Here is an 18455-nt window from a genome sequence, read left to right on the forward strand (position 1 = left end):
TTTTTTTTGCTAATCTAGCCGGTCGGCCCAAAAAGTTCTGGCAACACTGAACATAAGGATCTTTGAACTATTTTGACCAACGCTTCACAAATGCAAAAACGCCTTTGTCTTTATTGACTGTAATATTAATATGAAGGTTGAAATTGAGTTTGGAATCCATTGTGATACCAAGATCGACAAAATTGGATATCTGCTCCAGATTATAATTTGATATTGAATAAACAGCTGGTAGAACAGCCCTACGAAAGAAACACATAACTTTACATTTTTTAAGGTTTAGTGGCATATAGCTTGCATTATACCCACTAACCACGTGGCTCAGATCCGCTTGTAACAAAGAACTTTCTTCGATAGAGGACAATGTTTTAAAAAGTTTCACATCATCGACATACATTAAAATTTTTCAATGTTTTATTATAGAAGAAATATCATTAATGAATATCAGGAAGAGAATCGGACCAAGGTGGCTTCCTTGAGGAACTCCTGAAGAAATCTTAATGATGTTGGACGAGCAATTATTAAAAATAACTCTTTGTGGTCTATAAGAGAGGTAAGAAGAGATCCATTGAATAAGACTGGGCTGAAAGCCGATTAGGTCGAGTTTACGGATACGTAACGAGTGACATATATTGTCAAAAGTTTTACTGAAATCGCAGTATATTACGTCGGTATGAGCATTTTCTCTACAACCGTTTGAGACATGAGTTGTAAACTCTAATAAATTAGTGATAGTCCAATAAATTAGTGATAGTAGATTTTCCTTTAGAAAACCCGTGTTGAGATTGTTAAATTGAAGAAGATATAGAATATGTCAGCTGATTAAAAATAATTGCTTCGAATATGTTGGGGATTGCGGAGAGCTTAATTATGCCTCGATAGTTTTCCATAGAAGACCTGCTGCCGTTGACTCCTTCCAAGCTGACGGAAAAATGGCATGTTTTAGTGACAAGTTGAATAGAGTTGTTAAAGGCTCGCAGTTGTTATCAGCGCTGTTTTGAAGAAAACTGGTCGGAATATGATCAGGTCCAGGGCTAAGTGGATTTTCATTTTTCAATTTTTTAGTGAACCATAATTGTTTTGGTTCTTCGTGAACAATTTTACGTTTCGGCACATACTTTCGAAACAAATTGAAAACAGCATCATTAAAGTGCTCCACGTCATCTCTATATATTGGCCAAGATAACTTTGAAAGTTCTTTGTTAATTTGTCTGCAATTTGTTTTCGCAAAAACATATCTAGTACTTGTACTATACGACTTATTATTATGTATTTCATTTATGATTTCGTAGCTTAACTCAAGATCGGGACGGTATGCATCCTCTGGCGGGGATCACACCGAATAATAGAGGACTTCGGAACTTTATCAACGTAAACGAGATCCAAGACCTTTCCAAACTTATTTGGACATATCTTTATTTGTTTACGGCAAAGTTAAGCAGTTTCAATAATGTTCCATGAAATATGTAGCAAATCTCCCAAAACAATCATCGGGCCGGCTGCCGTAAGCGTGGCATTTACGGCCTCAAGTAAAGAAACTAGCTGCATATATACTGAACGGCAGAATTAGGAGGGATGTAGCAAAGAGCTAAATAAACTCTCCTCTTTCCAGCCTGTACACGTATACATTTAAATTCGGTATATTCAATGACAGGAACACTCACTTCCTCGGATGGTATCGATGAATGCACCGCAAAAAGAACACCACCGCCGATTCTGCCCTCGCGGTCGCTCCTGTATATTTGATATACATTTGGAAAAACTTCGGAATTAAAAATATGAGGTTTGAGCCATGTTTCGGTCAAGGAAATAATATTATAATTGCAGTCCAAACCTTTTATATATAAGCCAATTAATTTTGTGTTCAAACCTCTAACGTTTTGATAGTAAATACTTAAATTAGACTGGCGAGTTAGTTTTTTGAATCAGAATTAAGATTAGAAATTTTAGCTACGTTATTATTGCTTTTATTAGGTTTATACTTAAACTCGCGAACAAAAGCCCCGGTCGCCCAAAATGAATTATTTAGCAGTGAATCAAAATCTTCGGCAGCTAAATCAAGCTTAAAAAAATAAGAAATTTCGCGCTCGTATTTAAAATTAAATTAACGAATAAATACATCTTTAGTTTTAATTTTAGTCGATATGTATGACTTGATGTCATCCGAAAAAGTGTCTTTAGCAAATCTAGAGACATTAATCGGAGGAATTACAACCAACTTTTTCGTAATAACGTCTGATGTGCGTGATTCCGAGTTATTCAGATGTTGCTGGCAACACGACGCTTTGATTGACGTTATTATTTTTAGATGTAGATCTAGTGGATATGGTTTTATAGCGAATGCCTGCGGGCACGGAGAAGAAAGATTAATAAGTTCCAAGGACTTGCATGGAGGATTTTTCTGAGCAGATTCAGTGACAATCTCTTTAGGTGGACTAAATACTAACACGCCTACATTTATTTTCTCGGCTATCCTCAGTGTGTGGAGGGTTGTCGAGACATGTGAAAGACTTAAAAACATTTTTTCATAATGCTTAAATTTCTCAACAAGCACCGACAGATCCTTCCCGATTTCAAACCATTTCTGGACTGTCTAAATAATTTAAATAAATCAACTTCGGTTGATCTCTACATTTTTAACAAAAACAAGCAAAGACCCTTTCCCTCATTAATAGCGCCTAACACCCCACCACTCAGATCAGCACATTTTATATGTGCAATCCCATTGCATAGCCAGCATGACACATAGGAGTCGCTTTTAACGTGCCAATTGGTGTAAATACACGACATGTTTAAAATTATATTTATTTATAGGTTTTAGAATCAAAAAACCAACAAGTTTTGAAAACGATGTATCAACCAGAGAACCAATCAGCTGGTCAATATCAGTTTGAAAGCTATGTAGCGAACAGTTTTAATGACACCTAATAAACACAACGCAAACAGCTGTGACAAAGATGAAACAGCAGAAATGACAAAAAGGGAAAACGAGCAAAATCAATTGCAATTATGGATAAACAAGATCAATTGACAACAACAATATATTATATGAAACAAAATACTGGGCACATGCGATTAAGAATATCAAGTTAAAATAATCAAATTTACAGGAAATTTTGATATTTTACTTATCTTTAAATTGTGCACCAGACGTTTATTAACACTTTCTTTAACTTTTTACTTTATTAAGCGTAAACAGCTTTATAAAACACGAAATTGAAACTGAGCACAAAAAAGTTTCACAGTTTCACAGCTTTGACGTTTGCGTTAAAGTGGAATTAATAAAGATATTTGAGGAGATTGTAGTCATGGAATATTTTGGTCTGGATTTTGATATGCTTCTTCTAACTTCACCATATTTCTGGCCTTGATGGGCATATACTTAGTCGCACTAATGTCACTCATCGATAATGAATCCAAAGGAAACGTGGTTAACAGACGAGTTTTCCCTTGAGTTGGTGAGCACTTTTTCAATGAAACTTTGCACTTTGGCACGTGCAGCACTTTTCGGACCTTCTCAGATACATACTGCGAGTCGAATTTGGCAGTGAATTGTTGCAATTTTTTTTTTTTAATGTGTACGAGAAAACGTTCACGTGGTCGTACATTTTCGATTTTTTTTCGAAGGAGATACGTCCACCTGAAATTTTCCATCTGCGAATTCAGTAGGATATGGAGATTCTTGAGCGCGCGATGAAGCAAAATCGATCTCGTCATCGGCGACTTTTTGGACTTGGAAGAACTTCTGCTTTTACCAAGTCACATTTCAGGTCCTCATGTCGGTAGTAAATAGCTGACCAGTACCTGTCAGTATAATTTTGTGTTCATTTGGTACATACATACATATTGTTCTAATGGCATCAGTAGAAACTTTAATCAAAGTCATCGAGCTCATTTAATTTGTGCCAAAGATCCATAACATTTCAATAGGGTACAGCTTGATATAAGAGGACAAATGGAGAAATAGTCACTGTTATGAGGAGCTCCATAACTTCCAGAGCGTATGTTGTACATGTCTCTAAGAGGTTGAGGATAAATTTGGCCTTTAGCTTATCTTCATACCTTGTCTACTCCTTACCACTGGTGGAACGAAGTAGAGTGTCTGACTTTTTAATGACTCATAGCTTAAAATCTGCCTCTTAATGCCTTTGGTAGGGGAAAGCAAAAAATATTGAATGAAATAAAAAGATGGTTAGGCATCGGCTTCGCTTTCAAATCTGCTTTTATTTTGGCTTCAACAGCCTTTTATATGAAGAATTTGTATCATTATTTTTAATCGAATCATATGCATACATACATACATATCTACATATTGTGAAAAATTCTGCAAAACATGAAAAAAGTTATTTTGAAGTCTATTCTAGTCAAGCAGTTTTTTTTTAAGATTAGTTGAGTTGAATCATTAGTAGAGCCAATATCACACAAAACAGCGCGGATTTGTATTGTAAAAAAAAATGAACGTATTTATGGAAGGCAATTTTGAAGCACATGTGAACACTGGTGCCTATACGGTAAGTATTAACATATAAAACCTTTATTCCATTTTTTTTTTAGATATGTATTTACACTTTTTTCAGATCCTCCTCACACCTGAAGAGTTGGCGAGAGAATTGGCAATAGAACCAGCGTTAAAAAGGAAAGCCTCATCACCGGAGCTCCAGAACGATGTGAAGCCCAAGCGAATGCGTCATTGTTTTACTAAAAAAGAAGTTGACTTTTTGGAATATGAGTTCAAAAAAAGTAAAATTTTGGCAGCCCCTAGACGCAAAGAGATATCGCATATTTTGGGTATCAAGGAACGTTCCTTGAAAATTTGGTTTCAAAATAAGCGCAGGCGGGAAAAGCAAATGGGACAAGTATTAGCAGAGGTCAATGACTTGCTCGCCGCTAGCGAATCTGCTTTAAATTTGAGGGAAGCAACTGCCGATGCAAGCACAAGTGAAGAAAGAGGAAACTTTACGCCTGAGCCGGAAGTTGTTAGTACGCCACAGTGTATGAGTGCCGCAGATATCCTTAAAGATCTCATTGAACTGAGACAAGATATACAGGATTTATCCAATATGGACCTGTGTCCAGATCTTGAGCTATTTAATGTAGATTTGAGTCAGGAACTAGATTTATCGGAAGTACCCGCTAGCAAAGACTTAGATTTGATTCCAAGTCTTTATATTTTATAAGATTTTAAGTTATTCAGTCAAGATTCAGACCTTGGTTTTATGAAATGAAAACATGGTAGGGAATTACTTCATTTTGATAATTCTTAAATTTAGAGGAAAATATGTATGTATGTATGTATTTCAAAAGAGAAGATATCGAGCTCTAACCGCCAAAATAATGTAAGCGACATTTTTTTCAAAATTTTCTTTTTGATGCAGAAATATTCCTCGATTATCTAGTTTTATAATTTAAAGTTTTATATTTGACAATTCGGTACGAGATACGTTTTTGTAATTAAAAAATGTATATATCGCAATATATCGAGCCCTAACCGCCAAAATAACGTAAGCGACATTTTTTTCAAAATTTTCTTTTTGATGCAGAAATATTCCTAGAGCATCTAGATACATTTCTGCATCAAAAAGAAAATTTTGAAAAAAATGTCGCTTACGTTATTTTGGCGGTTAGGGCTCGATATGTATGTATGACGTTATATGAAGAATTTATTAAAATTAAATTTTTTGAAGATTTCATCATACAATAGCTAAATAGATAACCAGATCACCAGTGACCGAAAATAACCATTAAAAACCATTATTTTAATTTTTAGATCATTGTAAATCGTTATTGTTTTACTTCTATTTTTTCGTCAAGAATCATCGTTAAATTTGGATCTATGTAAAATCGTTATTTTCTATTTTTTTATCATTCTTAACTATTGTGAACCCTGCATTTTTATGACCGTTTTACATCTTTTTTGATCGAAAATATAAAATCCAAAAATAGCGTTTAAATTTGACCAGAAAAATAGGAATACAATGTTGACGGTTAAACTAAGCGAAAATATAGATGTTTTTATTACATACATATATTAAGAAAAGGACATTAGTACAATAAAATCTTAGATCTTCAATAGTTCAAAACAAGAAAGTAAGAATGAAATACAAGTTACTAAAAATAAGATACATATATCACATTACTTGTACAACAGAACAACACAGATGACAAAACGAAGGTCAAACATATTGACGTATACAAATTTTATACGGAAATTCTGACTAAGATAGTAGAAAGTCCCAAGTAAGACAAGTGAACGACAACAGGCAAGACAGTTTGAAAGCTTTTGTTTATTCTGGCACGAAAGTCGTACAAAAAAGCTCCCTTGCCAACTTTCATGGTAAAAAGCTCTTTTGACAGAAACCACTTGAAAATGTTCCAAAGCAGTGATGCTCAAAACAGCGCCCCCGGACGGAACTTTTCAAAGCACTCTGTAGATTTTAAATGGACGCGCACAGAGCAAAAGCTTTCTCTGAGCATCACTGTTCCAAATAAACATGTACAAAATATTTTTTTAATCTCATTTAATTTTTAGAATCTTATATTCTTTTTTTATTCAAATTTTTGTGTCTTTTTTTAATTCTAAGAATCTTTTTGTCTTAAATAGAAAAATAATTGTTTTTAATCTAATTTAAGTCATTAATTTTATTTTTCTTTTTCATAACCTTTTTTCTTTTTTTAAATTAATTTTCTTTTAAATTTTAGTTTAAATTATTCCAAAGAGAAAAATATTTTTGTTGATTTCATTTAATTTTAAAGGAACTTATTTTATATTTCTTCTTTTTTAATTCAAAATCCTTTTAATTTTTGGATTTCGTTATTTGAAAAGAAACGTATCGTAGCACAGTGTGAGATTTAGTCAATCTGGGACGCCAAAATGAAAAAAATATGCTTGAAAATCGATCATACATATTTTGTAATTTGTTAGAAAAGATCACAATTGTTACAAAAATAAGCATAAAAGAGAATAGAAGAAATAAAATTCGTATGATAACAGTTATCAAACGTTGCATGCTATTGAACAGCATGCAAAAACAAATTTGCTAGCTTGGATCAATAACAAAATTTTGAGTGATCAAATTGAAGTTGTGCGCGTTTTTTTTTCGCCAAAAAGTTTTTTTGTATTAAAGGTCAATACTTGCACTAAAAATGTTTGCTATACACGACCCTTATATCTGTACTTAAGTGTTTTAATCAAATTATTTTAAAATCAGCTAAAAGGTAAAACCAATTTCAAAAATCTTAAATCTTTCATAGACTATAACTTACAAGTTCGGAGTAGTTCGGCTATAACAAAGAATACAGGATGAGCGTACATACTCATAAAACAGAATTAAAAAATAAAATCTTGCCCATAGGCATCTTTTTCAACTTAACTGATATATTGCACGAGGAGCTTTAAGAATATTGCTTGAGTGAGATAAAGGTGAAAAGCCGTAATTTAAGATATGTATATCAACTTGAAATTTGGGATAATAATAATAATAGATTGGCGCTTACACATATGTTAGTGTTTGGCCGAGCTTCTCCTCCGATTTGTGGCGGGCTCCTTGACTGTTGTGATGGGACCTACAGTTTTACGCCGACTCCGAACAGCGATTGTATTTTTATGAGAAGCTGTTTTTCATGGCAGAAATACACTCGGAGGTTTGCCATTGCCTGCCGAGGGACGACCGCTGTTAAGAAAAAAACCTTTTTTTTTCTACATTTTTTTTTAGCGATGTTGCTTTGAATAGTGCTTGAACCCAGGTGCTGCGGAGTGGAAGCGCGCACTGCTTACCATTACACCACAGCGGCCGACAAATTTGGCATGCGTGATAAGAAAAACATAGACTTATGTAAAAGGCGACTAGTTTCGAACTCACTCAGTCTATAGAGGGAGTCCCAGTGATAAGGGTTTTCTTTTGGGAAGCGATAGGTCTAGCCGAACAAAAAATTGTATGGGGTTTGGGATCTAAAATGCCACCCTAGGGAGTAGTAGGAGTTCGGCAGTAGTTCTAGAAAAAAAAAATGCTCGCGCTTAAACGAAAAGCTCTAAAGAAAAAGGAGCTATGGAGCTTCTTTAGCTAATTGTATCTGCTTTTGTTTTTTAGTTTTTAGGTAAATCAGGGCATTATAAAGTAAAAGTTTCAAGAAGTTTTGTCCCTTGTTTTACTTTGGCGGCCATCTTGGTATAAAAAACATACTATTGACCTATATTTTGAATTTTTTTTTCAACATGGCCATGAAATATCCTTCAAATTTGCCCAACCTATGTCATACAATTTTTTTGTTTTTACTCCGGAAAAAATATACTTCAACTAGTATTTTTGGTATAAAAAAAAAATCGATTAACCTATATTTTTAATTTTTTTCTAAGCAAGATGTATTGTACGGTGAATTTCTGCCTTATGGTTTTGAGCGTTCTAGTTATGACTTAGTTCTAGCGGCGAGTTTTGTCGTTGCTATAGCCTAACCAGTGCTAAAAAGATGTAATCATATTTACGCATGTTAAGCTATGAAGTGGGAGGTACATTTTAGACAAGGTGCTCAATAAGCACGACATCCAAATAGGAAAAATAGAAGAACCAAATTTTTTGTGGATACTAAGAGAGTTGATGCATGTATACAAGGTTGTTAAAGACAGTAAGGTCGGGATTGTAATGCTCTCAACCCCTATGATTGTTCTATATTGAAAAAAAGTGTACCCTTATTTTTTTAAATTTAAAATCAAAAAATATTTAGAGGTCTCTCAAAGCGCTCAAGATTTTCCATGTATTTTTGTATGGGAAAAATCAACTTTTCGTAGAAATGGTATAGAATTCTTGAAAATCAATATTTTTCGATCTGTAAACCTTGGTTCTCTTCAGGAGACCTTCAATAATAATACCCAATTGTTTATTTAACCATTTTTAATACTAACTATTTTTTGTTGTTTCGCCTATTGCATTTTTCGGGGTTTTGTGGGTTCTTCGCGGGCATATAAATTATAGTTGCGTCGAAAAAATGGTTAACTAAACAACTGGGTATTATCACTGGGAATCATCTGCAAATAAACAGAGTTTTCTGATAGAAAAATTTTGATTTTTAAGAATTCTATACTTATTTCTACGAAAAGTTGTTTTTCTCCATATAAAATACATGGAAGACTTTGGGCGCTTTGAGCGACCTCTAAATATTTTTTGATTTCAAAATAAAAAAAAAATAGGGGTATGTTTTTTTTGGTATAGAACAATCTTAGGGGGTGAGAGCATAAAAATTACGACTTTACTTTTTCACATGCATTTTTGGACCACCCTGTATACACAAAGCCATAATACAAAGTTTTGACCACTCTCAGGGGAGATATGTACGACCCGTTAAGTATGTAAATATACATATATACATACATAATGTCATACTGGCGAATTTTTTTGCGTAATAAAATTTTTCGTGGCTACAGTATTATTGTGAGTAATTCGAGCGTTGCATACTTACATATGTATATGTAACATTCACGAGTTAAGATGTAATAAAATTTCAATTTCAATCGGAATCAATGAAAGGCTCAGATATACATACGTACATACATATGTGCTTACTACATATAAGTATGTACACAAATCGGAACTTCACCTGCTAACTCGTTTGCAATTAAATTAGCCAATAAAATACAGAATAGTCGCATAAATCAGAATAGTCAGCGCAAAATACTTTTACACCCACTCAAATTTCTGCATAACAAAACAAACATAAGTCATCCGTAATATGGCAGCAATAAAAGACGAGTAGCATTTAAGAATCATACAATACATAATAGTGCAACAATAAATCATAAGGAGAAAAAAAAAAGAAGTGAAACAGAAAAAGATTCTGGAAGAGCAAAGGCAAATAAATAACATAAATTTCAAATTAGGTACGGCAATTACAATGAAATTAAGTTGAAAAGAAAAACCAAAGAGATATACATACATACGCATGTACATTAGACCGGATAAAAAATCGATTATTTCTTTTTATGAATTTTCCATAAATTCACTCCACAAAAAAGTTATTCAATGTTAGTGTCGTACGTACAGCGGCGAGAATGTAAATAGGGAAAATACATTTTAGCAAGTTTTGGCTACTGTTTTTGTTTATTAAATTTTTATTATTATTTTACAAAAATATATCTCATTATCTAGAAAAACATGTATGTAAATCAAAACAGAACATTTATATAAAAACCGACAAATTTTAACAAACCTTGTTCAAAATTTTACACTTTTTAATCAAATTCTTATTTATTTTTATTTTTTTGAGTATGCAGTTTTGTAGACGAATAAACTTTAGTATAACAAAGTACAAGTTTGAGGTAGCTAGGACTTACCTTTGATTTTTGGCAATTGTTTGTACGCGCATTTTCTTCCATACAAAGTATGTTCGACAATTTTTTTTTCTGAAGAAAATAAGCAACACCTACTTAAAATTGCACTTTGTGCCACTAAAATTTAATGGACTACAAAACTGTATTCTCAAAATCGCTGCGCTTTTGACCGGTGTCTTTTTTTGTGTCGCTTTTCGTTTAACCAGTCTAATATACATACACTGCCGGAATAAAGTATTGGCACAGCAAATTTTTCACAATATATGCAACAATTTTTATTCTAATATTTTTCCGCAAATTTTGTATAAAAATATGGTTCATTCAACAACAAAAAACATAAAAATAAAATTGCTAAACTTTGTGCAAAACTCGCGAAAATTCAGCAAATTTTCATCAAAATTTTCAACTTTTTAATCCGATTTCTAGAATTTTTTTGAGTATGCAGTTTTGCAGCCCATTAAATTCTAGTACAAAAGATGCAAGTTCGGAGTTAGTCAAAAATTGCGTTGATTTTTGAAAATTTTTTTTGTTGAAGGTGTTTTGCATTTTTTCCCTATAAAGTATTTTCGATGGAAGAGACTGCGTGAAAAAAATTGCCAAAAATCAACGTTTATTCCTAGCTACTTAAAACTTGCACTTTATATAAAATCTGCATACTCAAAAAAATTCTAAAAAACCTGATCAAAAAGTTGAAAATTTTCATGAAAATTTGCTGAATTTTCGCGAGTTTTCCACAAAGTTTAGGAATTATATTTTTATGTTTTTTGTTGTAGAACGAACTATTTTTTATACGAAATTAGCGGAAAAATGTAAGAATGAAAATTGTTGCTTATATTGTGAAAAATTTGCTGTGCCAATACTTTGTCCCGGCAGTGTACGTACATACACACACATATTTACATGATTATTATATCGTCTGCAGACAAAAAGTAATAAATACATATCTTCATGCATGGCATAAAATCCAATGACTTCTTCACCTCCACCAACGCATGGTCATTACTCAATGCCACGCTTTCAATAATATTTATGTACAATCAATATTATGTGATAACGAAAAAATAAAGTAAATATGAATGTAACGGCGTAATCGCAGCAATAAACTTACATTGTAATTTTTCATCCAAGTTTCCCTTCGATGTCACGGATAGGGCGCGTATGAATTCCTCAAATTCTATTGAACCATCCTGCGTTGTTTTCATTCGAATAGCAGCGGTTTACGTAGTCCAGAATAAGCAGCAGAGATAAATAAATATGAAAAGAAAAAAGAGTGGACGGAAAAGAGAGAGGGAGAGAAGAAATTAAATACAAAATGTACACTGCGAAATGTCAGTATCTCGCATAATCAGGAAGGGGAAGGGGAAGGGGAAGGGGAAGGGGAAAGAGATGCGCGCATACAACAAAACACTGATCAACAAAACAGCAGCACAACATCATTTATTCGCCTCAAAACCCATCACCCTGACGCAATCGTTAAAGCAACTTTTTTATAAGTACGAGTATATCATAAATTTGTTTGCACTTACGTCCTTCGTTATCAATGATGGGCAGCACAGGCAGAACTCCATAAGCAAGTTCAAAAGTTTTACACATGCTTATGGAGTTCTACCAACGCTACCCATGCCATATCTACATATATGTATGTAAACTATGGTGGCGATAAAGTGACTGTCAGCCACACACAAAGTTGTATAATTAGCTCTGCTGACCGAAATTAATCCATAAATCAACAGACTGCCCCTAGACAATGTGGCAGCAGCAGCAGCAAGCGAGCGAGTAGTCGAGTGAAATATCTAGATTCTAGACAGCTGCTACAAAGCTACTACTTATATACCTACATAAATGAGTGAGTGCACTTAACACAGGTGATAAAATTGTTGAAATTTGTTGGGAAACATTGCTCTGCACATACAGCCCGATTCACTTGTATAGGTACACATTTTCTCCTCGAGATCCAATGTTATAGCTGGACTTTTAGGCGCACAGAAGTTTATCTTTCATCGCATTTTGGAGAATGATTAGTTTCGCAGAAAAGTGGGGGAAATGAAGAAAACATCTTCATTACTTTATTTTGATTCAGTTGAATAGGTACAGCACTGCGTGGCTTCCTTATGTGTATAGGAAGGTTATTAAAATTACACTTAAAATTTTTTTAAGAGTTTTAAGGATAATTAGAACTAAAACAGAGCAAGAATGGGCGAAGCAGGGGCACTTTCAACTTTCAACGGTAAGGTTTCAAGTTATTACAATTACAAGAATACATTTCAGAATTTTTGTTATTTTATATAAGCAACCATACTTGGGCTAACGATTTCGCTTTCTTCAACCCGCGATCTTTTTTGTACATATTGCATCGGTACCACCCTTGGCCATTATAAGTACATATAAGCCAAGTAATGCCATCCTGCACGAATATAGTGTACCAGCTCTTTCAGTTCATCTACCACCGTTTCCACTGTTAATTTCAACGGTATGTCTCGAATCAGACATGGTATTCGAGTCATTTTAATGAGATTGATATAATCGTCATTTGTGAAATCATCTGTATCAATTAATACATAAATGAACTCCATAAAAACGCTCGACAGTTGGAGTCTCGCCGCAGCACATCAATATAGATTTTCGCGAATCATCCAATGCTTATTGGAGGTGCTAAAACCGCCTATTAAGATTATTTTCATATACATTTTCAGGGTTGGTTCTAAAATGTTTTATTTTTCGGCGTAATTTTTTAATAGCTTTTTTTCCTTCTCAGGAACTCTCGAACTATTGAAGAGCTACTCAGAACAGTTTAAGTTTTTATATTTTTTTTCAAACCTTTAACTTTAAAAAAGGTAAAATTTTTCAGAAGTTTTGTTTCCTTTCCAGAAACTCTAGAACTATTGAAAAGCTATTCAGAACAACATTTTAAGTGTCTTTTTTCGTCATTCCGTATGACAACTTCGCAGACAGTTTTGCTAGTTTGTGGTTTTGGGTAGTACATTCATCGTTGGAGCTTTATTATTTATTAATTATTGTCAGTGTATGTATTTGGTTCGGTTTTATTATTTTTGTCGCTTTCTTTAAAACATTTTATTGCCTTTACTATCGTCTTACATCTGTTTTCTCTGATAAGTTTTTAATTTTTTTTATGTTAATACTGTCATCTTTGGCCGTGATTACGTTGTTGGTTTTTTAATTTCTGCTTCAGACTTTTCATTACATTATTTTAGTTACTCTGTTTCCTTTGGCTTTAATAACCTTTTCAATTAGATGTTGGCGCATGTGTCTAGTGAGTTCCTGTTTCTCTTTCGGCAGTATAGATAAAGCTATTTCCATATCCACAATAGTCTGCGTGATCTCCCTTTTGTTATTGTAATTTTTGGATATAATGCTTGAGTCCTTTTTCTAAAATTTGAGCGCCCTCGATGTGGAAAGAAACTTCCGTTAGATTTAGGAGCATACATATGTATGTACATATATGTATAATGATACCGATTTGTCGTTGAAAGCTGGTCTCATCGGAGTGTAGTTCGTGTATTTTTGGTAGTGCGATAATTGAAGGTGCTGCAGAGCTCATTAACGTCATTGCTTAAGTTGCTTTGGGTTTATGATCATCTCGGATCTTTATATTCCCGCCTGGTACTCCTCGATTGGACCCTTTCTCACCCTCCAGCAATTTGTTTCTTTAATTAGATGCTCTGCCGTTCCCACGTATTCTCTTTTGTGAATTGGTACCGTTTCGTTCTCCTTCTTCAGGTTTTATCTTAGAATCCCGATTGTTTTTCTCACATTATACTGCTTTCTTTTTTGATTGAATTTGTGCCCTTCCTTCATTCCCTACCTGTTTTTGTAATATTCGATGTTGTATTTACGACCTTTCTCAGTATTTCTGTGAAATTTACAAATAATGAACTGAATTTGTTTTGGGCTCTGAAGGCGGTTTGTTTCTCGTTGAGATGGTTGAGTGTTTTATTTAGTAAGCGCTCCGCTAACTAAAAATTCCATTTCTCTCACAAAACCAAAACGTGTACTATTTATGCTGGTACAAATTCGGCAATACTCAACTACTCATATTTGCCAAACCATATTATTCATTTTATTTCTTTCGATATCTATTTCCTTCCTCTTATTTCTGTACTAATTATTTCCGTCGTCTGCGTTTTTTTTTTTTTGTTGATTCTTTCTTAGTTACATGTTTTGGCTGTTCTCCAGCCACTATCACGCCCGCCTTTTCATCGATATGTCATTGCCGTCAAGCGTGGCAATCGCATTTATACATTTGTGGTTTGTGGCGATAAATCCTCAATTGGTATGAAATTGGTTAATTAAATAATTGAAGCAATCGTAGGACTGACTACCGTAAGAATGAGAGATAACGAAAGCGATGTGAAAGGCAAAATGCCAAAAAATATTAAATGCGGCGTCATGCACGTTATTTATTAATGTGAAAATTGATTTAGAGATGCTGGGACTGATGGCATTTGAGCATACAAAAAAAATATAAAGTATTTACTGATATCAAAACGGTAGATAAACCATTTTCGTTGAATTTTTTGTGTTCTGAAATTCTTTTTTAAATTTCGAGCTTTGGATTGGATTTTTTTCACTTAGGACAACAATTACATACACACATACCTATGTACGGCTGTTTATATTAAAAAAAAATTTAACTCAAAACTAATGAAAATATACTATATATATATGAAAATGTGTTTATTATTTTTTCTATGCAAACATAGCTTGTTTTTTAACTAAACCCATGTAAATCCGTATATCAAACCTTGCACTAAAATTGGAAATGGAACAGAGTTTCTAGCTTTTTAATTTGGATATGCAGTTCTGTAGTACATTCAATTTTAGTATAATAAAATACAAGTTTGAAGTAACTAGGACTTACTGTTTTTTTTTTGGCTCTTTTTCCTTTTTTTTTGTTGATCATACTCTCCATATAAAAAAATTTTTAATCTTAACTTACATGGTTTTTGTTAGAAAGTGAGCTTTGCTTTTATAAAAAATTATAAACATTAAATACACAAATGAAAAATACCAAAAAAATTTTAAAATGTCGCGCCCTATATATACTTTCGCCGCCGTAGCTCAAACTTTGTAGAATCTTTAATTTTGGCTTCAAAACCGACAATAGGTCAGACATATACTTAATTTTTCTTTAGAGAAATATGTTTCGATGTTTCAAGCAGATGAAACTTGAATTATCAAGGTTATGAATTACGTGGTGCATTTGATGTAACTAACTTGTAACTTACTACTTTTGGACATAAAATATCAATAGGAAAACAAAATATTTATTTACTTTATTTTATTACATTTCATACATGTTTACATATTCTGCTGTAGGTGGTCCCATATTCGAACTCCGTCAGACATAACATCAAAATGATAATATGAATTTTCGTTCTTCCTTTTATTTGTCCTCAATTCGAAAAAGTATTTGTGAAGGGCAGGATATTTAAATAGAAACGCGTTGAAAAAAAAACAATCTCCCGATTGCGTCTGCATTACTTGTCAACTAGTTGTAAGTTAGCTTTATGTAGCTAACAAAAAGTCATATATTTTTTTTTTAGAAATCCCGCAAAAAAGTTAACTGCATGTGGGTTATTTTTTTAATTATATTTTGATAATTTTTTCTGCAGGGTGGTTTTTACTGGTTAGCTTTTTCGTATGCAAAAAACTTGCAGAAAACAGCAAGAGAGAGGAAATTGAGAGAGTGAAAATGGCAGCGGAACTTGAAAGTTTGACTGGATAAATTTTTACTGGTAAATATTTGCCAGTAAGAAAAGCACCTAATGGTATGATGCTTCGTGCAATTCATACTAATAAAAAAATTTTTTTTGACCTATTTAAATGTATAATATAATAGGAAATACTATTTATCTTGGAAAATTGCTGCGGAAAATACTAAATTAATCATCTGTTCCTAAAACTTGCAACTTCTTAATGGGTGTGCGTTTTTGTACTTTCTGGCATGTTTCTCTCATTAGGAGAAAATGTCTAAATATTCATTGAATATTACAAAAAGCTCTTTTTATGCATTCGGTTAATGCATACTCGCTTGTGTTACCTCATTCCAAGTTCAGAAACATCTTTTGAAATTTTATCAAAAAACAGCTTGGATTTACTTTTTGCCCCCATTTAATTTATCTTCTATTCCTATCACTTCAACCGATAGCAGTGAACTCTACCGGCAACTAGTTGCATTATTTAAAGCTCCACTTGATGAGAAAAGCAGATAATTGTCGCTAGTGCGTTGCGACCTCACCTCGCGTGCGCCTCAATATGGGATTTTGTATTTAGTGTCAAATGTTTTGAAGAAATTCGCAGATTTTTTCATTTCTTAATATTTGCGAATACTTTATTTTGATTTTTTTCTTAATGTATTTGTACTGTTTTTTTATTTCTGTTATTTTTGCCTCAATCTTTCCACTGAGCCAGCCAGATATTAAGTTTTTTCGTCATTCCGTTTTGTGCGTACATTTGTTTATTAAAGTAGATTTGCCCAAGGTACATTGAACAGGTAGCAGCATTAGAGCAAAAACAACAAGCTTTGTGTACATGGTCAAATTATATCAGTTGTAGTAATAAGAGCGAGAAGAAAGATTTGAAACAATCTTATTTGAAAATTTGCTTGAAACATTTCAAGTTTTTTATTGTGATTTTTTTTTGTTTAATTGTAACCCTATATTTGTATTCAACTACTTTTATTATGTAAATGGCATCCATTAGAGGAACAGTAGAATCGATTTTCTCCGAAATTGCTGCTTTCTCAACATTTTGTGCTAAAAACTTTGATAAAAATAAATATTTTTTTTATCGATTTGTATCAAATTATCGAAATTTATCAAACAAACTGGAATGTATCGGGTCAAAGATATAAAAAATTGTGGTCACATTTTACTGCCAAATCAGGAGATTTTCCGGTAATTCATTCTGTACCTCTGAAGTTAGAAAACCTCTCCATTATCTACATACATATATAATACGCGACGGGGATTTTTCGTCCAGGTCATTAGATCGGCACCGAAAAGATTGCTCGAAAAGAGTTGCCATATTCAAAAAAAATTACGTTCAAATTATTTAAAAAGTTAAATCAATTATTACAAAATGGGTATCAATGGAAATGGTTTTAAAATTTTTAAAAGTTATATTCAATTTGAATTAAGGGAATTAGGTAATTGAAACATGGGGCCAAAGGAAAGGGTTTATGGAAGTAATAGTTTGTAAATATTTTGAAGAGGATTGCCAGCTGTTTGAAAAGTCGAATTCAGTTAATTAATAAACAATTATACATTAAAATATTCAAAACAAAAGAGTGTTAAGAAATCTTTAATATAGCTCATATCGTCACTAAACGTGAATAAAGGCGCCAGCTCAAAAGTTGACGGTGAAAAAAGACGCATAAAAAAACTTTAGCGTCAAGAACTCAACATAGTTCGCCGAAGATTTTCATAAGCATCTTTTTTCGCAAATTTTTTTAACGCGCCTTTTTTCGCTGTCAAAGCACTATCTCGCCTTTATTCGTGTGTAGTGACGATATGCATTCATAGTAGTGAAGATATTTTTGTGGTGTTTAAAGAGGGTTGCCACCAGTTTATAAAGTTAAATTCAAATTATTTAATAAGTTTAATGAATCACTTAAATATTATTTAGTATCACTCGAAATGGGTTTAACGAGGCTTTATTTCTGAACTATATTTACAGAGTTGCCACATGTTCAAAAAATCAAATTCAAATTAATTTATCGGTTTATTATAATATGGATCACGTTGCCAGTTGAAGTTATTTAAGAAAGTTTTAGCTTGAAAATATTTTTTAGAGGGTTGCCACCCATTTGAAAAGTTGAACTTAATTAACTTATATACAAATTATATGGAATATTAAAGAAAGGGTGTCTAACGAAAGAGTATTAAGAAATCATTAGTATGAATATTTATACCTATAAGTAACATTCAATTTTTTTAGAGATTTAGATGCATTACTAAAACATGTATATCAATCGAAATGGGTTTTAAAACGCTTTATTTTTGACTTTTGTTTAGTAGGGTTGCCACGTGATTGAAAAATCAATCAGGGTATTTGAAATTTTATGATTCTAAAAACCGACACTAGGAGAGAACTCTGTTCACTCAGAAACGGCTTTACG

At 32.9% G+C, this 18455-nt stretch overlaps 1 protein-coding gene across 1 annotated transcript in view; it reads right to left on the reverse strand.

Moving 5' to 3' along the window:
• LOC118733520 (frequenin-1) overlaps positions 1-18455 on the reverse strand; it is a 69294-nt gene that overhangs the window by 9037 nt on the left and 41802 nt on the right. Inside the window, exon 5 of the mRNA XM_036462936.1 lies at positions 11424-11502. Coding sequence (XP_036318829.1) covers positions 11424-11502 — 79 coding nt within the window. The remainder of the gene's footprint in view (positions 1-11423; positions 11503-18455) is intronic.

Source organism: Rhagoletis pomonella, unplaced genomic scaffold (assembly GCF_013731165.1).
Source record: "Rhagoletis pomonella isolate Grant_MI unplaced genomic scaffold, Rhpom_1.0 Rhpom_scaffold_00002, whole genome shotgun sequence".
Taxonomy (NCBI): Eukaryota; Metazoa; Arthropoda; class Insecta; order Diptera; family Tephritidae; genus Rhagoletis; species Rhagoletis pomonella.